Source organism: Hyperoodon ampullatus, assembly GCF_949752795.1.
Source record: "Hyperoodon ampullatus genome assembly, chromosome: 14".
Taxonomy (NCBI): domain Eukaryota; kingdom Metazoa; phylum Chordata; class Mammalia; order Artiodactyla; family Ziphiidae; genus Hyperoodon; species Hyperoodon ampullatus.
This window is the reverse complement of record NC_136927.1, coordinates 65,127,538-65,152,558: the sequence shown is the minus strand read 5'-3', so window position 1 is coordinate 65,152,558 and position 25,021 is coordinate 65,127,538. Positions and strand designations below refer to the sequence as shown.

Sequence of the window (25,021 nt, the reverse complement as noted above, 5' to 3'; positions counted from 1 at the left end):
ACCCCTCTCCCCAGACCTCATGAGGAACTCCCATCTCAGAGGCCCTGGGCCTGGCTCTAATAGCTTCCCACTGTCTTCCTAGCTTTCAACATCGCCGTGGAATGAAGTGCGCCCATCCAAGTTGCGTTCTCACCTTGGATTACTTCCTTGGCTTGAGTGACGGTTTGAATCTGGACCTCCAGCTGCCCCTTGGTGACCTCTATCAGAGAATTTTGTTGCTGGGCCTCAAACAGACTGCTCTCCAGTAGCTCCTTGGCTGAGCTGTCGGGTTCAAGAATCGGGAGAGTTCTTACCCATCAAGCCCCTTCCTTAAGAGGAATTGGGTTCTAACTACTGGTCACCGAGAGAATTTGGGGGCGGGGGGGCAATTACAAATTCATAACTCATTTAGGCCCCATATACTTTGGGCAAGGAACTTAGGTTGGCTCCCCCTTGCCTTGCAAAGCTCTCTCTGCCCTTGGCAGAACCAGGTCTGGACCCTACCTGAGCCCCAGCAGTTGTTCAGAGAGGTCCTGCCGGTCCCGCTCCACAGCCTGCAGCCGCACCTCGAGAGCCGCCTTTTCCCGCGCTAGAGCCTCCTTCTCCTGGACTTCCCGGGCAAGCGCCTCTTCCTGTCGCTTTGCCTCCTGCTGCAGCTGCTCCACCTGAGCTAAGGCTGCCTCCTGCTGGTGATGTGCCTGAGGGAAAGAACTGATGGGATACAGAGCGAGGCAGGATCCCCCCAGGGCTGCTATCACCAGATTAGGGCCATGGGCTCCTCAGATTCTGGACCCAGCTCTGTGAGCCTTGAGCACTGCCCACTCACACCAAGTACCATTTATCTATTCCCCCTGATCAACCCACAGAGTCCCCAGCCCAGGAAACATGCTCTCCTTTGAGCAATACCCTGTGCTACGGCTGCAAGAGATCTACCTCTAAGGAGCTTTTAGTCTTAAGGAGAGGTAAGACACACACATAATACCAGGAAGAAAGTGATCAGTGCCCTGAGAAAAAAGGCTCTGAGAAGGGAGATTATGTATAATTACTAGGGCAATGAGAAGCTTGGTAGAGAAGAAAGATGACCTTTGAGTTGGGGCACTGGTTCAGAAAAAACTCACTGAGCCCCTTGCTATGTGTTACACACTGGACTAAAAGCTGGAGTTACAAAAACAAGTAAGACATAGTCTTGCCTTCAAGGAGCTTTTGGTCTAATGGTGGAGACACATAAACACAGATAATTATAATATAGTATGAAGGGTGTGGTGGTTGAATAAACACAATGTATTATCAGAAAACACAGGAGAGGCATCTAATTCAAACTGATGGATGTGAAGCAATGGAGAATCAGTGAAGGATTCCTCTAGGAATTCTTTTAAAAAAACTGGAAGACATACCCCAAACTAGTAACACTGATCAATTCTAGGAAGTGAGATTTTCCCTTCCTGAATCATTTCTGTAGTGTTTTCATTTTTTACAGTGAGCATGTATGTACAATGAGCATGTACATTGAGCATCCTTAATGGTATGGTAGCAGTTTTGTCTTCTCACCTCGCTTAGTTTCTCTTGAATTTCTTCCTTCTCGTCTTGCATGCCCCTGAGATCTGCCTGCAGCTCAGCCCTGGTCTCCTCCGCTTTCTGCAGCTGAGCCTCCAGGTGGGTGTTCTTTTCCCACAGGGCTTCCCTGTTCCTCTCGGCCTCTGTCAGGCCCACCTGCAAAGTGTTTCTCGCCTGCTCTGCTGCTTCCATCCTCCTGCACACAGACTGGTTCTCCTGTTCTAACTACTGGCCAAAAAGGGAAGGACATCAAAGACAAAGGGTTACGGTTTAGAGATGAAGTGCTGAGACAGAAATCCAAGTGAGATATGAATCTGTTCTCCCCAGATGAACACAGGAGTGCTTACGAGAGAGGAGGACTATGCACACATTTGGTCTGGGGTCTTTACTCCAGGTACTAGATGGGTTGATGCTGGGGACAGAGAGAAAAAAGGCAAAATCCTGCTCTTAAAGAATTCAGAATAAGGGAACATACAACATTTCTGGGGCTCAAGGTAATGGGGTAGTGAAGAGACGTGTTAAATTTGTAACCTCTAGAGAAAATTCTGAGACTTGGGCTCTTCAACAGATCCTTTTCTGTGATTGCTGTTATCTCATACAACAGGATTAAAACCCAGTCTTCCTTCCAGAGGACATGGGCCTAGCCCTGATGATTTTACCCTAAAGCCCAAAGGTAGTTCTGCTGTAGATGTGGGAGGGGTCTATTTTTAATGGCTGAGCCCGGGCCTTGTAATCTTTGCTCTCCTTTGCACTATAAATGTTCCTTTTGCTCATTCCAGGACTACATTTGGGAGCTGATCTGTCTTGGACTGATCCATTTAAGAACTGCTCCTTGTTACAGGCATCAGCTTTGTCTGTCTCTCCCTTGCCCTCGGTTGGGGCCCAGCTCTACCCTGTGGATCAGAGAAACCTTTGCTCACCTGGAGAAGCTGCTGGTTCAGCCCAACTTTATCTAAGGCCAAAGCCTCATTTAAGGCACTGAGTTTGACAGCTGCGGCCCGAAGATCAGCTACCTCAGCCTTCAGGCTGTTCTCAGAACTCGACAGCTCCACAATAGACTGTTCTGCCTAAAAGCAGAGAGTTAGAGTTTCATTTTCCAGTTTTCCTGCAACAGTGAACAGCTCACATCCCCAACATCTGCTGCTTTCCTTGTACAGAGATCAGTTAACACTTCATTCCTTCCCTTACATTCTGAACAACTTTTCCCTTCATTTATTTATTCACTTACCCATTCATTCGCTGAAGAGTAAGAGAGGAACTCACATTACAGAGGCACAGACATCAGGATGTATAAACAACTACAACGGTGATGACACCATAGCCAATGTAAGCACAAAGTGCTCTGGGAACTCAAAGAAAGCATTAATCCAATTGGAGAGAATCAAAAGTGCTTGGTAGAACAGTCGACAGTTAAGTTGGGTTTTGAGAGATGAGGAACAGTTTGCGGTTAAAAGGGGAGGAAAGAAGCAGTCCAGGCAAAGGGAAAAGTACATACAAAGTATTAAAATCACGAAAGAACGGGTAAAACTGAGAATGCAATTAGCGCTATGTGCCAGGAGGCATTATGTGAGGCATTAGGACAGGGATCTGGAGGGAAAAGGAGGCTAGAAACAGTTCGGGGCAGGTGGCAGAGGGCTTTGCATGTGGTACCAAGGAGCTGGGAAGCCAATGAATGGTTTTAGGAATGAGACTGACATGACCAGATTCACACTTTAGAAAACCATTCTAATTGCAATACAGAGAGTCTGTTTGGAAGGACAGAACCCCAAAGCAGTAACTAGGCATTGAGACAAGAAACAGGAAGGGCCATGACTTGCAGGATGAAGAACGAGGCAGGCTGTGCGCCTTTCTCCTGGAGACCCAACTTTCCAATCCGCCCGCCCCACCCAGCCAGCGAGGGGGAGGGCCACGCACCCTGGCCAGTGCGGCGGTCACTTCTGTTTGCTCTTGTCTCAGCAACTCCCCTTCCAGGCGACTGGACTCCAGGGCTTCCCGAAGGGTGATCACTTCACTGAGTGACTCTGACTGTTTGGCTTCCAGGCCCGCCAGCGTCTCCTGACTAAGATGGGAAACAGAAGGGGGCTAGAGGAAATCTCAGGGAGTGGCCATACCCCAAAAGATAACAGGAATGTAATTGCTTTTGCGATGCAAACGAATGAAGGTGGTCTCTAAAAACTGGTAAGGAGAGGTCTCCAAGACACATAACGTGAAAAAAGCAAGGCGCAGAACAGTATACGTGGTGCACTATCTTTTATGCAAGAAATTGGGGGAAATAAGGATATATGCATATATTGCATAAAGCAGCACTAGACATTAATAAGAAATTAATTTAAATGGTTACAAACAGAAGGAAGGAATATGGGATGAATGAAGCAGAGGGAAGTAGTACTTTCTCTTTGCATACCTTTTAAAATAGTTTTGACTTTTGAATCATACAAATGTTATATAAGTACTGCGCGCTAACCGATTGCGCCACTGGAGCTCCTACAAATGTTAATAAGTGTATTATCGAGTCACACAAATTAAATTTAAAAACATAAAACTATCTTTGTGGATTGTCTCTCCTTTTCCTTAGTAGAGGGGAGACCACTCCTTGTGCAAGTCACGATCCTTAGAGCAGTCATTCAAGATTCCGTTATTTGTGCCTATTAGGCAGAAGGAGCTAGGGAACAGGTGAGGAGGGGAAGCATCAAAGATGAAGACACAGGGACTTTCCTGGTGGTCCAGTGGTAAAGAATCCACCTTCTAATGCAGGGGATGCAGGTTCGATCCCTGGTCAGGGAACTAAGATCCTACATGCCATAGGGGAAACTAAACCCGCGCGCCACACCTACTGAGCCTGCGTGCCTCAACTAGAGAGCCCGCGTGCCACAAACTATAGAGCCCACGTGCTCTGGAGCCTGTGCGCCACAACTGGAGGGAGAAAACCCACACACCACAACTAGAGAGAAGCCTGGGCACCACAACAAAAGATCCCGCATGCTGCAATGAAGATCCCGCATGCCGCAACTAAGACATGATGCAGCCAAAATTAAAATAAATAAAAAAACAAAACAAAACAAAAAACCCTCTGCTCATTAAAAAAAAAAAAAAGAAGAAGATACAGCCCCTGCTACCAGATACTGAAGACCTACCATATGTCAGGCTCTGTGCTGGCATTTTGCAAAACACTGCTTTAATCTCCCCAAAGACCCTTCAAGGGAAATATTATCAGCCCCATTTTACAAATAATCTGTCCAAGTGGCAGAGCCATAATTTAAACCAAGCTTCTGCCCAGCTCTAAAGTTCTTGCTTTTTCTGTGACATTGTATCGGGGAATTTACAAATGAGCTGGGTCCCTTTACTCTGGAATTCCCTTCCTTGACCAGCTCATTTCCCATTACTTCCTAGGATCAGTCCTACCCTTTGGCCAGCCCGGCCTCCTCTGAACATGCCATGAACGTTCCTGACTCATTTTCTTTGCTAATCTGTTCCTTTAGCCCTTGTCCCACTCTCTACCAATCAAAATATGTCAAGGCCCAGCTCAACGGCTACCCTCTCATCCATGAAGCTTTCAATAATTAATTGTTACTCCTATTCTCCCAGAGGACCTAGCTTGAAGCTCTTTTTTAGCTCATACTTCATCTGGCCATGGTTTACTTGTCTGACTTCCCCATTACACTGCAAACTGCTTGAGATCAGAGCCTGTGTCTTATTCATTTCTGTACCCCCGACGGGGCCTCGGCCCTCCCGGGTGTTCAGCAATGCTTGGATGAACTTTCTGTTTTCATCCTCCTGCAAAGGATGGAGCAGTAAGCTAATCTGAACCCACTGAACACCAGGCTTCAATTTACTCCACTTTCTAAGAGGGAGCAGGGGCTGGGGGAGGGGGGAGGGACTGTCACCACGCACAGGCGCTCCCGTTCACGGATGGCCAGGTGCAGCTCCTCCTGCTGCTCCTCCTTCTCGCCCTGAGCACAGTCGCCCTGCAGCTGAAGCTCCACGTTTGTCCTCCGCAGTCGCCACGCCTCCTGCTCCAGCACCTCCAGCTGCTGCTGCAGCTCCTCCCTGGTCTTCTGCAGGAGCTCTCGCTCCCTGGAAGGAGACCAGACATGAGCAGAAACCCTGGAACCTAAAAGCCCTCCTGGAAGCAGACAGCACAGGGTCAAAGGAGAGAGGTTTATGTTTCCTTTAAATATCTCATCTTCCCTTTTGAGCAGGAAACTGTTCTTTTTTTATCATCACAAAGACCCAAAACCGAGTGAGCAGGAACCAGCAGAACACAAAGCAAGGCAGCCCTGAGCAGCTCTGGGTCTAGGGAAGAACAGGGTCAGCCAACCAAACACATGGGCTGGGCGGGGACTGAGCCTGGGAGGAAGCGGGGGACGAACAGCCCCCGCTCACCTGCTGAGAGAGTCCACCTCCCCCTGCATGTCCACAGTCTGCCCTGCCAGGGTGTCCCGCTCCCCGGTGAGCTGCTGTAGCCGCTGTCTCAGGGTCTCACCCTCTTCCTCCCACCGATGCTGCTGCTGCTGCAAGGAGCTCATAGCTTCCTGGCAGCCTGACAGCTGCTGCCTTAGGTCCTGCGGAGGGAGAGCATCAGAAGTGAGGTGGTGAACAAGAGCGCAGGGCAGAGGAGGGATGTCATAAGCCTGAAAGTAGAGCTGGGCAAGGGGGTTGGGGGCTGGTGCACAAAGGGAAGCTACGAAAAGAGATGAGACCAGTCGAGGAGGCAGAGCATCAGAGATGACTGGGTTCTGTGGCTCCCAGAGTGTCAGAGTCCATCATCTTCAAATGTAAAATGGTGGGGGTGGTAAGTGTGGCTGGGACCCTTAGAATTGGGGAACGCTTACCCACACTCCCCTGGGGCTCTACTTTGCACAGTGCTGTGTAAAGACTGCATCAAAGTGGAGCGTGCCAGTGGCACGGACAGTGTGCCTGCTCCCCACGAGCACAACTGGAGATTGTGCAGACACAGAGATTCTAATGGGCACTATGGGGTGCTGACAAAACACCTTGTGACTGGTCAATGTAGCAAAAGGGGCAGTCTGGGCTAGGAGGGTACCTGGGGCCCAAGTCAGTTTACACACCCATCCCTGTGGCTGAGGAGGAGTGCTGGGGTTCTCACCTGCACAGCCTGGCGTCTCTGAGTCAGCACTGAACGCACCAGAGAAAGAGCCTTGTCTGGCTGCTGGGAATCAAACTGGGAGGAGGAGCCACTAGGGTCCAACTCCAGGGAGCTCTCATGACCAGAGCCTTGGGCCATACTGTCCTCTTCTTCTACCATGGCCTGAAATCCAACATAGCAGGGTCACCATCTTACTGACCAAGGCCTAGAATCCATGTAGAGGACTAACATGTCAGCCTGGACAAACCTGATGTTTTCTCTCTCAGGTCCTCTCCCTGGGGGGTGGGAGGAGGGTATCTTAAGAGCAAAAAAGGTTGGTTCCTTCAACTCCTCAAACCAACTCTTCCCCTTCGGTCACCCAAACCTCGAATGAGCAACAAGACTAGCACCCCTTGAACACCCAAGGAATAAATGAAGGAAGAAGAGGTTGCTGAGGTAGCAAAGGCCAGAATCCAGCCGCTGCCTGAGAACTGCAGCTAGCAGTAAGAAAGAGGGCGTTTCAGCAGGCAGTGCCAACACACGAAAGCTTAGCTACTCCTTAGGGCTCCAGTCTTCAAATGTACTCAGACAATTCCTCCCCACAAGACCTTAAGTCCAGACTCCTCTAGGCGCACCTGAGAGGACGGGGAGGTCTGGGGAGGGTGAGGCTGGACCGGTTACTGTGAACCGGAGGCTTACCAGTACCTGGGTTATGTCCTTGATCATTTGCTGTAAAGACAGCTTCTCCTCTTGCGCATTCCTACTTAGAGATGCCTCATGTTCCATCAATTCTGCGTGATTTGCCTCCTGGACAGGGAACCAAATAGAGCCTATGAGCCAAACTCTCAGAAGAGAATTTATCATTCCAGGCCCCAAATTAACCAGAGTCTCATTCTGTCTATTCTGTCAATCCCACTTTTCCCCTGACCATGTGTGAATGCTAACACTGTCCCAGGATTCTGAAGACAATGTGATGTGGTGATTAAGAATTCAGATTAAGGGATTAAGAGCTCCAAATTAGACTGCCTAGATAAGAGTTCTTGCTCTATCACTTACTAGCTTGGTAACCTTAGGCAACTCCTTCTTTGAGCTTCCTTCTCTCTAAAATAGGAATAAGGGGGCTTCCCTGGTGGCGCAGTGGTTGAGAGTCTGCCTGCTGATGCAGGGGACACGGGTTCGTGCCCCGGTCTGGAAAGATCCCACATGCCGTGGAGCAACTAAGCCCATGCACCACAACTACTAGCCCACGCACCTAGACCCTGTGCTCCGCAACAAGAGAAGCCACTGCAATGAGAAGCCCGTGCACCGCAACAAAGAGTAGCCTCCACTTGCTGCAACTAGAGAAAGCCCGTGCGCAGCAATGAAGACCCAACGCAGCCAAAAATTTTTTTAAAAAAGGGAAAACTTAAAAAATAAAATAAAATAGGAATAATTAACAGCAACTACTTCATAGATTTGTTTTGAGGCTTGAATGAAAAAGCTGCAAGTAAATTACTCGACACAGTGTTTGTCACAAAGCAAATGTTCATTAAATGTGAGCTATCATTGGATGAAGGATGGCTGCTGTCTCTGAACAGCAAATTGGCACTTGAGACTTAAGGCCAGAGGAACCTCTAGCCCCAAGGCCAGCAATAAATTTGAACTCTCAAAATGTCCCCTCCTCCTTCCTACCTTATTGTGCTAGTGAAGGCTTAAAGACACAGATTTGCAGCTATGTTTTTTTTTGGCCTATACAAAATTTGAACCAACATTTGTAAATTGAGAGATTTTTCTGAGCTGAGAAATTCATAAAAATTCAAAAAAATCTGAATTTCTGGCTTCTCTCAAAAAGTTAACATATGGGCCACACCAGCCTCCATCCCTACATGGCAATAATTTACTGAAGTTGAATAGTGGATGCCTCCTCCAGATGGGACATATATTCTTCAGGGTCCTGCAGTCCTCACCACTCCTCACTGTTTCCTTACTATTGAGATCAAGTGTTCCCTGTTACACTGAAAACTAAATATGACAGCACTGGAAAATCAGAATTCTTACAGCTGAACCCACTTCATTTATATTACCTGGGCCCTGCGGACATCTGAATTTGCAAATTCCTGAACAAAAAGAAACCAAAAAGGCATAAGCATGTCTAGCTCCCAGCTGATCCTAGCTTGGATGAGAAGACTAGGGATATGTGTGGATAGGGGTGCAGGATTTGCCTAAAATCAGAGATCTGAAAATTCCTAGAGATGAAAGGAAACGTGCAATCAAGCCAGAGGTTCTAACGTCCAACCTTAGAGAATCCCTTTGATAACATCCCTGGCAGATGTTAAGCCAGTGACACAAACCTCACTCCTTCACAAGACAGACTGTTCAACTACCGAGCAGCTCCAGCTGCTCTACCACCCTGTAACTTCCAGTCACTGGCAGTGATTGTGCCCCGCTGGCAAACATTAAACAAGCCAACTCTCTTCCCTGGTGTTAGTCCTTCAGTTATGTGAAGGCAGCCATCACGTCTTCCTCAAGCCCTCCTTCTCCAGGCTAACCACATTCATGCTCCTCAGGTGTTTCCCATATGACTAGGTTTTGAAACTCTCCAAACATCCCCCCCTCCTACTTGGCTAGTGTGCCTCTTCATGTGTGTCTCACTCTCTCGGAGGAGGACACACTGCATGCATGCACTGCTGTAGTTTCCCTAGGAATATAGTAGGGACAGTAGACAGCTAATGTTTATTAAATGGATAAATGAATGAGTTAAATAATTTTCAGATTCAACCAAAATTAATTTTTTAGCTTTAGGGGATTTCATCAAGGAACATTTAACTGGTATCCTGCACTCTCTGTCCATAAAGCTCAGGAATTTACAGGCCCACTCCCAACTCTCCCAGAACAAAGGATCACGTACCAGGATCTCCATCGTCTCTCTCAGAGCCTTTACCATCTTTTCATAATCTTCATTTTGCTTCTGAGACTGGGTCAGTAGAGCAGAGAGCTCGGTCACCCTGAAGAGAAGAGCACAGCACAGTTACCTGGGCACCCACTGATGTGGACAGAGCTATGCAGCGCACCCTAACCCAAGCCAGACACCCCCACTGCCACCCCCCCGAGTCCCTTGGGTGCCCCCAGCCCCTGCACTCCCTGAATACATGATGCTATAGCCTTGAACTCGGGGAGGGGGAGCCAAAAGCCACTCAGACGCATGCAGGGATTTACCACATCTCAAGACTGGAACACGTGTTTGGGGGCCCGAGAGCTGAAGGAAAGCCCTGGACCAGGCCCTTCCAGACCCCGCTTGATCTTGAAGTCAAGCACCCTGAAGCCAACAAGAACATCAGAATTGCCACATGGGATAGTCCCAAGGCCCCTCAAGCCCAAGGTTCTAACTCCGATAGAGAAAAAGGAGGGGCGAATTGGGAAAGATTATGGTCAACCTCCCTGATACTAACCTCAAAGTTCAGGGAAATCACCAGGCATCTTTATCACCTAACACCATATCCTGGAGTTATATAAGTAGCTAAATAAATATTTCTTGAATGAAGTTATCAAGGAGCTTAATTTTTTATTTCAAAGTCTTCATAATTTTATTCTGTATTATCTTTAAGAGCTTTAACTCACTGTATGGTCATTCATTTAGTTATTGTATGATTCAACAAACATTTACTAAGTGTCTACTATATCGCAGATGAAGTGCAAAGCACAAGAACACAAAACTTACTAAGACATGGTCTCTGTCCTTGTGCTTCCCAGTGCCTTCACAACCCAAACAAAACAAACTGCAATTTACATACACCACCAATAGGTGGTGACACAACCCTAGCCATGGGGTATAAACTGAACTTTGCCCCAAGATTCAAACGGAGCTCTTTGCTTGTGTCCCTGCCCTTCTTATCATTTTTTAAAAATCTATTTTATTATAATCCAAAAAATAAAAGAGCCTAACCAAAAAAACCCAAAACAGAACTAAATAATCAACGAGATCAATGCTGTAACAAGCATGTCAAAAGACCATAGCGGGGACTTCCCTGGTGGCGCAGTGGTTAAGAATCTGCCTACCAATGCAGGGGGCACGGGTTCGAGCCCAGGTCCAGGAAGATCCCACATGCCGTGGAGCAACTAAGTTTGTGTGCAACTACTGAGCCTGCGTTCTGGAGCCCGTGAGCCACAACCACTGAGCCTGCGAGCCACAACAACTGAGTCCACATGCCACAACTACCGAAGCCCGCGCGCCTAGAGCCCATGCTCTGCAACGAGAAGACACCACAATGAGAAGCCTGCGCTCCGCAACGAAGAGTAGCCCCGCTCACCGCAACCAGAGAAAGCCTGCATGCAGCGATGAAGACCCAACGCAGCCAAAAATAAATAAATAAATAAATAAAGTAAAAAAACCACAAAACCTAAATGTGAGAAGTAAAAACGTATTTCTTATGTAATCCTTTTAATTCCTGCTTCTGTCTTGAACTCTTTTTTATTCTTTGGTGGATTTGTCAAATTAAATTGAGACTTTCAGGTGATTGTCCCTCACCTTGCCCTTTGTTAGAGCTCCTTTATCTCGTCTCATATTTGTGTTTGTCTTCCTGGGTGGACTGGAGCTGCAACTGAGTTGGATTTCTGATTCCTGATTTCCAGCACAGTGCCTTACTGACAGTGCTCACTAATGGCTTGTTGAATGAATTAATGTGAAATTTAAAAACAAACTCTGCTATCCCCAGAGGAGTGGAGGGAAGATTTGGGCATGGGTCATAAAAGCCAGATTAGCCCTTAGTCTTGTTCTGTGTGATAACAGAGAGTGAAGCTTCAAATAAGTGACTCAGGGACTTCCCTGGTGGTGCAGTGGTTAAGAATCTGCCTGCCAATGCAGGGGACACAGGTTCGATCCCTGGTCCGGGAAGATCCCACATGCCGCGGAGCAATTAAGCCCATGAACCACAGCTACTGAGCCTGCACTCTGGAGCCAGCGTGCCACAACTACTGAGCCCGCGTGCTACAACTACTGAAGCCCGTGCACCTAGAGCCCGTGCTCCGCAACAAGAGAAGCCACCGCAATGAGAAGCCCGTGCACCGCAACGAAGAGTAGCCCCCGCTCGCTGCAACTAGAGAAAGCCCACGTGCAGCAATGAAGACCCAACGCAGCCAAAAATAAATAAATAAATTTATTATTTTTTTAAATGTATATAACAACAACAAAAAAGACCATATGGGGGCACAGTAATGTAACAGGCTATCAAGGTCATAGAATAGGTGACATTTAACTATGCCTTAAAGGATAAGGCAGAGAGAGAAGGGAGAGAGGCATTCCAGGCTAAGGCCAGCATCTACAAAGGCAGGGAACGTGGAAGAACTTGGCTGTTCTGGGAATGGCAAATAGTTTGGTGTTGATAGAGGAGAATCACAGCCAGCTCTGTAAGTCAACAGGAGAGAAACTGAGCTGCAAGATAGTCTGAGGGCAGAGGGCAGTGACACGGCCCCAGCTGTGGCCCTGGGTTTCAAACTAGACTCCCTCTGGCACATCTCCTTCCCCTCTTGTGGGAGGAATGCTCTTCACATCTCCCCCACCTATCTTGACTCCCTAAAGGAGTCAAGTTTCTCTTAGTGAACCCCTCCCAGGACCCAGGCCATCTCACCGATCCTGAAGCTCAGCCTTCTCCAGATGCCCTTGACTCTTCAGCTGTGTTAATTCCTGACTCCTTTCATGGGCTTCCTTCTCCAGCTCCTGGGTCCTGGCTAGTAGCAGCATCAACTGGGATGGCTCGCTCCCATTCAGTCTCCCAGATCCATCAGATTCCCGAGACTGTGGTGCTCCCACAGTCAGGCGCAGACAACAGGTCAACAGGGAACCTGAAAGCCTCACATGCTCAGCCTTGAGCTCCGTCAGGTCTCTGAGTACAAGCAAAGAAAGAGCAGACTCCAACAGGGACCAGGAACAGGAAAGGGAGCGTGGAGGTCAGGCCCAGGGAAGCCTGAGGAGCAGGTCTGGGAAAAGTTATCTCAATCCAACAATCCAACAATTCCATCCCTCCCCACCAACTCTTCCACCCCTGCCTTTCCCCCACAACCTGATTCCCTTCTATAGCAGCCCACTGTCATGCGAATAGAGTTGGTAGGGGCAAACCTCCTCCCGTCACACCTCCACACTGACCTGTCAGTGGCTGACTTCATTTCCAGGAAGTGGCGACGGAAGGTCACCACCTCCCGCCACAGACTGAGAAGGCGACCATGCTCCCCTTTCAGGTAGCCCTTGAAGAACTGTGTGTTCAGAAACCCAGGTCATATCAAAGGGCAGAGGACGTCTTTTGCCAACACAGGAGTCTTGGATTCCTCCTGACTATTGGGGGGAAGTGGAGGGACTTAAAGGAGATAGCTTATGAATGGGTGTCTATGTTCAGGCGATGCTGAAGTGTTTAATAAAGTTAGTGGGATTCACGAGGTCAAAGGGCCTAGGATGGTATATGGCCTTCTTTGAGCTAGATTAGAAAAGGATAAACAGTAGCTGCTCAACAAAGGGGAGCTCTGACCATCATCACCACAGACTTATAATGAGTATTAAATGATATAACATATGTAAATCACCTAACATAATGCCTGACACAGAGCAACGGCCCAGGAAACATTAGTTTCCTTTAACTGGGATCTGAAAATGTCTTCCCCATTCAATTTCAGTAGCTACCTCCTTAGCATCTAGATTGCAGACTTCCAGATGAGGGGGGGTGAGTAAACTTTAAGATCCATCTAAAACCTATGCAGGAACAGAGTTGCTTTGAGTGTCATGCTACCTGCCAGCAAAACCTCGACTGGGCAGGTAAGCACAGAACTAAGGTGACAGCCCAAGCAGGGCAGAGCTGCCAGCATGAGAGGTAAGGACTGCCAGAGACTTTAACAACAGCTCAGTTTCCATCCAAGTCCTGAAGTTAACCCCTTCCAGCACTGACCAGGCAGCGCCCAGACTGCAAGTCCTCCTCTCACCATTCCCGCCCACTGTTTCTCTTACCTCCTGCTCCATCTGCCACTGGCTCTCCTTCCTCATTAGTTCATCCCGGGCCCGGCTCCAGTCTACTGTCAATTTTTCCACATCTTCCCGAAGCGCGTTATTCACCACGTCAGCTTTTTCCATGTGCAGCCGAAGCTGGGTGTTCACCTCCGCTAGACTCTCACACCTGCACTGGGGAGGGGCAGGAGCAAGTACTAAACAGAGGTCTGAGCCAACCCTTGGACCTCTTGGAGTAAGACGACAACCACTGGAACTTTCCATTGCCAGGAACTGGAGGGCTAAGGCTGAAGTCCTTGGTTCTAATCCATGTTAGCCCTCGAGACAGAGGTTTTCCATCAACCTTCTCTACCCGCCTGCCAACCACCCAGGCCAGAAAGTTGGGGCCCATCACCTCTGTTGCTCCTCCTCCAATCGGGTTAGCAGCTGTTCCAGGTTTGGCTCCTCCACACTTTCCCACCTCTGAGGGACCGGTCCCTTAGCCAGACAAAAGCAAGCTTTCTTTATTTACCTCCAACGAGACCAATTCCCTGATGCCCCCTTCTACTGCAGCCTGCTTATTTTTTTTAAAGTTCATCCGTTTATTTTATCTTTATTTTTGGCCACACCGAGCAGCTTGTGGGATCTTAGCACCCCTCCCAGCCAGGGATAACCCCACCACCACCCCCCAGAAGTGAAAGCGCAGAGTCCTAACCACTGGACTGCCAGGGAATTCCCCAGCTTTCTTTTTATTCTCTCGCCTTTGTTAGTAATATGTCTCTTTTCTCAATCACTTCATTTTGCAAGTAAACCCACTGCATCCCTCTCTCCAAACGTAAACCAGTGACTTCTCCTGAAAGATGGCATTTGGTAGTGAAAAGAATTTTTGACCTAAGAAGCATAAAATACAGCTTTCACTAATGGTCTTGGCCTCTACTACACTAATTTTTGGACCTTGGGAAGTTATAACTTCTCTAAGCCACAAAGTCTTCAGCTCCAAAATGAAGGTGATATCATTCCCCTGAGAAAGTTGCTTTGCAGGTTAAGTGACATAATTCTATGACAATGCCTAAGGGTGCCTGGCCTACATAGAATGGTACATAGTTAAGTCTCGTCCTTTCCTTCCTGAGAGAACTCTTCCAAGGGTAATGTGAGAAGATGCTGAGAGGGAGCTGGAAGAAAGGCAGATAGGTCTTTGAAAGCCAGTTCTACCCAGCCCACAGCACAAAGAAATCTCTCTGCCACAAATACGTTTTTTTCAGGCCTGCAAAGGCACACATCTCTCCAAGACAGATAAACACTGACACCTCCTGGAGGAAAAATGCATCTCTTCTCTCGGATTCCACACCCCTTCCAATCTGGTAATATTAAGTCTCCTAAAGCTCCTTTTGTCCTTAGAGAGCCCGGGGTTGGAGTCTGATGGGGCAGAAATAGCTAGGTCCTGTGAAGGTATCTGATGAAGCTCTCAGGGGCTGACGAAAGAGAGGCTTCTTCCAAACACCGCCTTATCACACCCCAGCCTCCCTCAGTCGGCAAATGAGGCCTAACTATACTCCCTGAGGGCTCAGGAGGAGCACAGAAGAGCCTCACTCACCCCAGTGGCTTCCAGCCGCTTCTCCAGCTCTTGGCACCAGCTCCGGTACTGCAACACCTGAGGCAAACAGAGCAGGACACGGCAATGGGCACGGCTGGTACCAACAGCCCAAAGCAAAGGTCCCCAAGGGTCATGGGCAAACGCGCTGTGAATGAGGGACTGGGTGATGACAGTGAAGTGAGGCCATAACATCTTACAGTTTCCATTTGGTCATTTAATCATATGTTCTATACAGCTCTTGTATTGGAGAAGGAAGTTCATGGGCTTTGGAACTGGAAAACTTAAGATCAGATCCTAGCTCTAGACCAGAAGAGTAATCCTAGACAACTAACTTAACCCTCATGAAGGTCACCTTTGAAAGGGACATCGCAGATGGCTGGTGGAGAAGTTGTAGATATCAAAACAGAGCTGTTTAGGACATTCCCACCACATGGCTCCATCTTCTGCAAACCTCATCCCGCTTCAGTCCCCAGCCCCAAGTGTTCTCCTCTTTCCCCTTCCTGAAAGGGCAGCTGCCTCACCTTGGCCTGCAGCTTCCTCACGAGGGTTGCTTGCCTTTGCTGAGCCTCCTGGGAGCTCTTCAGCTTCCGCCAGGAGGCTGCTTGGTTCTCTGCCATCTGCTGCTGTAGTGCCAGCACTTGCTCCTCCAGCATCAGCTGCAGTGACCGGGGCTTCATATTGTTCAACCCAGGGCCCCCTGTCTCCATGGGGGCACCAGACAGAAGTCCACAGGTCCCTATGCTGCCAGAGGCTGTTCGCTCCTAGCAGGCTCTCTAATCATTGCTGTGTCCCTTGGACCTCCTCTTGAGCTGGGGACTAAAGCACACAGTGGAGATGAAAGAACTACTTAGATGACTCAAATTTATTCAGGAAATACTCATTAAGTCCAGTAAAATTGGGTTGGACAAAGTACAGTACTCCTCAGAGCTTTTCAAATACTAAGATGGACCTAATCTCTAAAGCGGGGGGGGAACGTGATGAGCATCATTTCCCAAATTTATTGGACCACGACACAAGCTCACAGGACTAGTGTTTCCTGGCATGACTTTTGTAACTCTGCACTCAACCAAGAGCTCCTAGTTTACCATTGCATCCCTAGTGCCTGGCACAGTGCCTAATAAACATCTGCTGAATGAATCACTGAAGGTGATTTTAGGCTAGCAGGGGAGATGGACACAATTACAATGCAATGTGGTCTGTGCAGTAATAACAGAGACATCACAGGATAGTATGGGAAGACAACAGAAGGACATTTAACCCAACCTGTGGGGCTGTGAACATTGTGAATCATCATCATCATAATTAATACTTGTTAAGTGCTTCTATGGGTCAGTCACTTGAAGTGCTTTACACATACCATGTCATTTTGGCTTCACAAGAATCTTGAAACCTTCCAATGCTTTCCTATCATACTTCAGCATTGGTACTATTTTAACTTTACATATGGATGAGGAAACTGAGGCTTACAAAGGCTAAGCCTTAGTTGAGAAATCAGAAAGGTTAAACAATTTGTCCTAGTTCATACAGTTGGCATTTGGTTGACTAGGGATTTGAATACAAGCAATCTGACTCTCTGACAGAGAGTAGCAGGCATTTCAGGCAGGGGAACCAAAAAACAGAGGGAAGAAGGGACCAGCTTCAGCAGGATGGCAAACCCTCCTCATCCACCAGGAGATGGGCCAGAACAGGGCAACGGGGGCAGGTGAGGGAGGCCAGCCTAACCAGTGACTTCAGAGACACCCAGCAGACGGGGAGGCAAGATGACCAAGAGTTTGGGGTGCTAGTCCAAGTTCTGTCTCTAATGGGCTCTAGGACCTCGAGCACGCCACTTCCTCAGGCTCCTCATCCAAAAATGAGGGTGCCCAGCTCCATGACCTCTGAGTTGCTTAGGCCTCTAAAACACACGATAACCTGGGGGCAGAGGAGGGGGGTAGAGTTCTCTCATCTTATCAGCCCTGAGACACCCATCAGCAGGTTTGAGGAGTATCTGTACTTCCAGCTACCTATCAAGAAAGTGGTCTATTAGAGCTGCCTTCTTGGCAGCATCAGTCTCATAATCTGAAGAAAATGGCATATACAGCAAATGCAAATGTAACATTTGCACATACAGTGGGAGTTTCAGGGGCCCCATGCCCCTTTAATGCACCAAACTGTTGATCTTCTACATCCTGGCTCAAATGCCACTTCCTATCAGGTCCTCCCAGATGTATCCAGGAATAATTTATCCGTTTTATAGCCATATATACGACATATATAAATTTATATTTAATGTATAGAGAGAATGTCTATGTTACATCTTATCATTACTATTTGTCTATCTTCTCCACTAACCTGTGAGTTCCTCAAAGGCAGGAGCTAATTCATTTTGGTCATTAGTAACTTGTCAACAACGCATAATGAAGAAATGCATGTGGGCCTCACTCCTGGCAGATCTAAACCCTTGGCCAGAGGTTACAAATGTAGCCTGCAGGTTCTTTTCAATCATTGTGTGGCCTATACAATGGTTTTTAAGAACTTAAGTTAGGTGCCAACATTTACGATTGGCAAAATACATATAAAAATTCATATTTCTGGCTCCTTTGGATAATCAGCATATCTAGTGACCCTTGACCCACATTCCCACAAGGCGACAACAGGCTGCAGTGCAACAGTGTCTGGCCCCTTTAGATAAGGCATATGCTCTCCAGTTCACCTTAGTCTCAGGCCCCTGCCCTGGCCTAGCCTCTCCCTCACACCGATAGCAGATTTTAGTTGTCATGTCATTGCACTTGTGCTATTGTTTTTCTTATAACAGAGTTACAGAGGAAAACTCAGCTTACTAATCACCTCCTGGACAACTGCAGATACCTGGGTTTGCTGAGCTTGTAGCAGACAGTAAGGAAAGGGCATAAAGTAGGAAGAGTAGAGTGGCACCAGTAAAGGCATAGTGGCACCAACACCCCAGGATGCCTCTTCCTAGCTGATCAACTGGGTTAGTACTTCCAGTGTCCTCCCTTTCTGCCCTTCCACCACAGCTGTGAAATGCTGGCTCAATCTCTCTCTTCTGGTTGGAGGCACAAACCTGCTGGGAAATAGCTCTTACTGCCAACACGAGTAACAACAAGAGTAGCTCTGAGATGCTTCAAGGGACCTGAAGAGCCTTTTCTCTCCAAACACTGTGAGGGATGGGCCAGGCTTTTGCAGAGTCTCAGAGGCCCCAAAGGCTCCCTAACCCTCCTCTGAATCCCTACCCCGCAAAGCATTCGGTTAAACCCCATGAAATTGCCAATATCTGCCCTTTTTTTAACCTAATGATAATTTCACGTAATTCAACCTAATATAATAATATTATATATATTTATATATATTATACAAACCTAATATATAAGCAGCCCTCTCATAGTTCCTGGAATTCTCCTGTTAAATCCTCTTTTATTCTTATTTATTTATTTATTTATTTATTTATTTATTTATTTATTTATTTATTTTTGGCCACGCCTAGTGGCTTGCAACATCTTAGTTTGATCTGCGCCCTCTGCAGTGGAAGCTCAAGAGTCCTAACCACTGGACTGGCAGGGAATTCCCTAAATCCTCTTTTAGAATAAGGCTGTTGTTAATGTGTATACATTATTTTAGAAAATGATAGTAACACTTCAGTAAAAAAATGGAATTATATTAGAATTATATGATTATTTTACTTTAGCAGATAACTTAAAAATTTTAGAGCTATTTAAAAATTTAGTCCAACCCTCTCATTTTACAGATAAGGAAACTGAGGCTTACAGAGATGAAGTAACTTCATTTTGTTCATATTTTATTGGTATGCCCCACTTACTTCAAAAATGATGTGAAATTGTAGCAAATGTACCATACTAATGTAAGATGTTACTAACAGGGGAAACTGGGTGCAGGGTATATAGGAACTTGCTGTACTATGCAAGTTCTGTAAATCTAAAATTGTTCTAAAAATTAAGTTTATTTAAAAAATGATTTGAATTGTTTTATGATTAACGCCCCCCCTCTGCCAAAAAAAAAAAAAACAGGAATAAAAAGATGGAGGGAACAGAGAAAAATTACACCAGGAATTTTTCTGAAATTGAGATTCAGTTCTGAGCTTCCTCAAGACACAGTTCAGCACTTTTCATTAACACACTGTCGGATCAGCCAGAGAATAAATAAACTAGCATAGCTCCAAAAGAAAGGTAGGTTTCAATGGCCCTCAGGAAAGGAAAAGGTCAGTAGCTGGCAAATGGTAACAGACTGAATTGCATTCAATGAGAATAATGGATGTCAGTGTGCTCCGTAAACTGTAAACCACTGAATAGATGTTATCATTACCACAGGAAAAGGAAAAAGATTCACTTCTTTTATACGTTAATTTATCCTGTAAACACTCATGAATTCCCCCAGCTTAGCATCAGGTAACTGGCCACAGTGAGGAAGACTGACTTCCTACTTTTGCTAGGAACCAGGCTGGGAAGGGCAGTGACCTCTGAACCTAGGGTGAAGAGTGAGAGAAGAGTGACATAAATTATATATTTTGTCTCCTCTCATCCAAATTCTTCCAAAAGGAGTATTTAAATAAATTAAAAATAGCAGCAACACCACCTAAACTTGAAGTAGAGGTGTAAATGTTACAAGGACTAAGAGGAGAACTGGTATTATGAAACAGAATTTGTCACTTAAAGCAAAAAAGAAAAAACACGTGAGGGCACAGACATTTTATTTCCTGAGCAAAGAAACTGTGTGTATATATATATATATATTTGTCTGCAGAGACAATTTGTTTCTTATTCCAGAAAAAAAGAAATTAGCACACAGCTCCTTATATAAATCTCATATGTGGGGCCTCTCTCTCCGTCCTCCTCCTACCTCTAAGGCCTCTCTCCCCTTAGTCTCCTCTGCTGGCTCCTCCTCACCTCCCCACCATCTCAAGGTTGGAGGCCCCAGGGCTCAGGCTTCAGACCTCTTCTCCACCTACATTCATTTTCTAGATAATCTCATCCAGTTTCATGGCTTAAAACTGTACCTATACACCCATGACTCCCAGTTTTACATCTCCAGCCCATCTGGCACATCACTCTCCTATACTAAATCCAAATGTTTATTTAACTTCTCCATATAGATGTCTAACAGGCATCCCAAAGTTAACTCATCCAAAAGTGAACTCCTGTTCCTCCAATCTTCCCCATTTCAGTACGTGCTAATTCCATCCTTCTGGTTGCTCAAGCCCAAAAGCCTTACAGTTATACTGACTCCATTCTCCCACAGCCTATAACCAACCCATTAGCAAATCCTGTTGGCTCTACCAGTTCCTATCGCTTCTGACCCACCCCCACCAACATCCTGAGCCAAGCCACTCTTGCCTGATGTGGTGGCTTTAAGGTATGCCCACAAATTCTTTGATACTCCTCCCTTCAAGAGGTGGAGCCTAAACTCTCTCCCCTTGAGCATGATCTGGAATAAAGTTAATGAAGCTGAATAAAGTGGAAATGACTTCCAAGACAAGGTCATAAAAGGCCTCCCCTCTCTCTAGCTCTTGCTCTCTCCCCACTCTCTCTGCTGTGTCCTGAGGGCACCCAGGCAGTCCTGTGAAGAGGCCCAGTGGTAAGGAACCACATCTTGGGAGCAGACCAGACATCAGTTTGACTGCGATCTCCTGAGAGATCCTAAGCGAGAAAGAGCCAGCTGAGCTGCTCCCAGATTTCAGACCCACAACTATATGAGATAATAAATGACTGCTGTTTCAAGCTGCTAAGTTTTGGGGTAATTTCGTGCATAGCAATAGATAACTAATACACCTGGACAACTGCAAAAGCTTCCTAGGTGGTAGCAATGCTTCTACCCTTGCTTTCAAAATTTGCTTTTTCTCAGAATAGTCAGAGTGATCCTTTTAAAACAGTGACAGGGACTTCCTGGGTCGTCCATTGGTTAAGACTCCGAGCTTCCACTGTAGGGGGCGTGGGTTCGATCCCTGGTTGGGGAACTAAGATCCCACATCCCACATGGTATGGCATAAATAAATAAATAAAGCAACAAATAAATAAATAAATATTAAAACAGTGACAGATTCGGTCACTTAGAACCCTCCAGTGGCTAATCAAGAGCAAAAACCACAATCACTGTATTGGCTTACCTGGTCCTAATTACTTGATCCCAGCCTCCAATTGTTTTAATTCCATTTCTTACTCCTCGCCCCTTTGCTCACATCCCTCCAGCCACACAGCCCTCCTTGCTGTACATGCTTGGAACACACCAAGCCACACACTCATCCAGGGCCTCTTCTTCCAGTTATCCTCATGATTGGCTCCCTTGCCACCTTCTCTGTTCAAATGTTCCCTTCTCAGTAAGTTGTTCCCTAACCACCCAATATAAAATACCACCACCTCTCCATACAAACTGGTATTTTTCTTTTCTTTCTTTCTTTTTTTTTTTGGCCGCAGCACGCGGCACGCAGGATCTCTTAGTTCCCCAACCAGGCATTGAACCCGTGCCCCCTGCAGTGGAAGCGGGGAGTCTTAACTACGGGGCTGCCAGAGAAGTCCCTGGTATTTTTCTACTTTCCTTACCATGCTTCATCTGTCCCTATCTGAGTATTATGTGTACTATATCTAAACCAATGTAAATTTCCCAAGTGCAAGAATATTGTTTTGTTGACTGCTGTATTCTCAGCTCCTAAAACAGTGCCTGGTATATAGCAGGTACTCATTAGATATTTGACTAAAGGAATGGATATAAGAACATTAGGCAACATGATCCATATCAAAGGTCTTGCAAAATGCTGACAGTTCTATAACCTTCTAAAAGGTAAAACAAACAAAAAACCCCAAAAGAAACAGATCATGTAGTTTGTACAGCACTTTACTCTCTCACAATTATTTGCAATCTTCATAAAAAACACTTTGGGAAGAAATTATTGCCTTCATTTTATGGACAAGAAAACTAAGGCTCAAAACACGGAAGGGGTATAACTGGTCAGCGGCAGAGCAACTACTGAACCCCAATCTGCTTCGTAACTCTACGCTCTTCCATTACAAAATGCTGCCCCCTAAATCATGAAATATGAAATCACAGCTCTGGGAGGGACACTTTCTAAAGGGTGTGAAATGATGAGGTCTAAGTCTTCGGCTCTCTGATGGACAAGGACCAAAGAAAGGTAGAGTGTGACTGAAGGAACAAGGGCTAGCACCAGGTTCTAGTTCCTCGTGAACTCACTCTGTACATTTGGGAACATCAATTCTCCTTTCTAAGCTTTCTCATGTGCATCATAATATTGGCCTCCATAACTCATGGACCTAATGTAAACACCAATTCAACACACATTTACCAAACCCAAAGGCAATCTAGGAATTATTACATGCTCTGGGGACGGACAGCCTAGAATTCGTATCCCAGCTCCACTGACTTATTAGTTGTGGGACTCTACGCAAATTGATCTAAGAGTGCCTTAGCTTCTTCACGCATAAAATGTGAAGATATAGAACCCACCTTATGGAATTGCTCTGAGGATTAAATGGGCCTGTACAGGTAATGCATTTCGTAGCACCTTTGTGACTGTTCAATAAATATTAGCTATTATTATGATCATCACGTGCTAGACCCTGGGATACAGAAGAAAAAGGCAAAGCATAACGCCCCAACAAGTGCACGGATGTAAAAGAGAAGCAGGAAAAGTAACTCGGTGCAATGAGTGCAAAAACCCAGCAGCGAGCTAACTGCGCCTTCAGAAAGCGGTTGGAAAAGGTTTCCGAGGAAGTGCTATTTAAGGTGGGTCCCGAAGAATGAGCGTTCCAGAGTAGGGTGGCGAGTAGGACTGGACTTTCGGACAGATCACATGCAAAGCCCCAAAGGCAGAGGGAGCCGCAAAATTCTGGGAGCCGGGAGCGGGACGCTTAGGAGAGCGCAGCGCCTTATCGGACAACCCCGGGCTCGGAAGATCCCTTTTTACGCGGACTGGAGTGCAGAGTGTTGGCGGCAGCAGCACGCGGACACACCCGCCTAGGACAGGTCCCAGCCCCTCTCTGGGCCTCGGGCTCCTCCCGGGGAACTGGAGACCGCTGCCCGAACGGAATTCCCTAAGGCGCTCTAAGAGGGCCGGCCTCTGGGCCTCAGACCGTTAACCCGGGCACCTCCCGCCTGCCTTGAGGCCCCACCTCACCACGCTCGGCTCCCGCAGATTCTTCGGGTGCTCCTCAGCGCCGCAGCGCCTGAAGCAGCAGTTAAGGCCCGGCCGGGGGCGGGGGCCCACCAAGGAGCTGGGGCGCAGGCCCCGCCCCTCAAACTCCCGCCCTTTCGGAGGGCCCCGCCCCTCCGTGCAGCGCGCCTAAGGACGGACTGCGCCACCTAGGGGCCTCCGCCATGTTGAGTACTGGCAGCCGACTTAAAAGTGGGGCCCAGAAGAAAAAAGGGGATAATATTAAGAGATATTAAGATTCCCTCGCCAGAAATGTGGACAGCCAGGCTTGCTGGATTCGAGCAAGGGAAGTTTTAGTAACAGAAAAAAACTGCCCTCAATCATACCCCTTTTGGCTTCGGGATTACACATTGCGCATGTGTATGGTCACCTGGTTCTAGGTGCGCCTGCGCACTGTTCCACCCACAAACCCGAGTACAATTAACAAGGGCGCTTCGTCGGGATATAACTTTATCTTCAGACCCCCGAAGCCCCAAAAGGCTTCAGGCAACACAACACTTACAGCATAGTTACTCAGTGTCATTTGAACACACATGGCTTTGAACAGGGTGTTTTCTTTGCCTGAATGTCCTGCATCCGTCCGGAGAACTGCAGTTTGTCCAATTTTATGCGTACACCTGATTTTCTCTAGGGGACTCTAGAGGCGTTTTTTCCATAGCGTTTTGTGCGTAAATTATCAATGCACTTTCATTCACCTGTCTCTCTTCTCCACTCAGTGGGTCTAAAGTTTTAGTTGGGATTAAAAACAAAACAAAACTGGGGAACTTCTTAAAGTGCAGTCTCTCGGATTCCCACACTAGAGAGTCAGTAAACCAGGCGTGGAGCCCGGGACTCTGAATTCAACCAAATACCTTGGGTGATTCCCGATGCGTTGGGAACATATTTTGAGAAACACTGTATAAGATTGTGTATCTGTAGCACCCAGCACAAGGCTTAGTACAAAATAGGAGCTAAGTAAGCGCTGAGTGAATAGATGGATGTATGAATGGATAGCAGGAGTGAAACAGGCAATTCACAGCCAAAGGGAACCTGAAAAGAGAACACTTTGATAAGAGTATCTTTGTATTTTCCTCCTATAAGAACAAAACAAGTTCTTAATAGTTACCTTGAGAAAAAGAGAAAGTAAGTGGGGGGGGGGGGTAGGACAGTGATTCTTAAAGGCAAACTATGCTGAGAGGGAAGAAGAAACATCCCAGACATTGGACAGACGAAAGGATGCAAAGACTCAGTTGTGTGGGAGTCCACCCCAGGGAAATATTCTCCCAACAGGTTGTGTGCAAGAACGTTCACTACAGTATTTGGAATGTTACACCAACTTCAGGGCATTTGCAACCTCAGGGAGATGGCATACTTTGCCATCTCCTAAACCAGTTTACCCCAAACTCTTGGATTAGCTGACAACTTCCCCTCCTTCAGATCTCAACTTAAATGGTACTTCCTCAGCTAGGTCTTCCCTGATCATGTTATGTAAAGTAATACCCTATCATTTTCTATTGCAGTACTCTTTTCATAGTACTTTTTACTTACTTATTTTGGTTTACCTATTATCTTTCTCCCCCTTGAAAATTTAAGCTTCATGAGAATAGGAGGCTATGTCTGACTTATTCTTAGCATTTAACACAGAGCCTGACACAGGGTAGGTGCTAAATAAGCATCCATGAAATGAATGAATGGAGTCAGCCTCAGTGTTAC

The 25,021-nt window shown here is 46.8% G+C and overlaps 1 protein-coding gene across 1 annotated transcript in view; it reads right to left on the bottom strand.

Annotated features, from left to right (window-relative positions):
* Nucleotides 1-23,309, bottom strand: part of CEP250 (centrosomal protein 250) — a 46,400-nt gene extending 23,091 nt beyond the window's left edge. The window contains exons 1-17 of the mRNA XM_079718931.1: nt 23,289-23,309; nt 15,678-15,972; nt 15,157-15,213; nt 13,978-14,060; nt 13,587-13,752; nt 12,738-12,844; nt 12,223-12,477; nt 9,507-9,603; nt 7,319-7,426; nt 6,641-6,802; nt 5,917-6,095; nt 5,425-5,607; nt 3,448-3,592; nt 2,454-2,600; nt 1,528-1,758; nt 484-677; nt 134-261 (exon numbers count right to left, since the gene is read on the bottom strand). Of these exons, the coding sequence (XP_079575057.1) occupies nt 134-261; nt 484-677; nt 1,528-1,758; nt 2,454-2,600; nt 3,448-3,592; nt 5,425-5,607; nt 5,917-6,095; nt 6,641-6,802; nt 7,319-7,426; nt 9,507-9,603; nt 12,223-12,477; nt 12,738-12,844; nt 13,587-13,752; nt 13,978-14,060; nt 15,157-15,213; nt 15,678-15,863 (2,428 nt within the window). The 5' untranslated portion in view covers nt 15,864-15,972; nt 23,289-23,309. The remainder of the gene's footprint in view (nt 1-133; nt 262-483; nt 678-1,527; nt 1,759-2,453; nt 2,601-3,447; nt 3,593-5,424; nt 5,608-5,916; nt 6,096-6,640; nt 6,803-7,318; nt 7,427-9,506; nt 9,604-12,222; nt 12,478-12,737; nt 12,845-13,586; nt 13,753-13,977; nt 14,061-15,156; nt 15,214-15,677; nt 15,973-23,288) is intronic.
* Between the last annotated feature and the right edge of the window lie 1,712 nt (nt 23,310-25,021).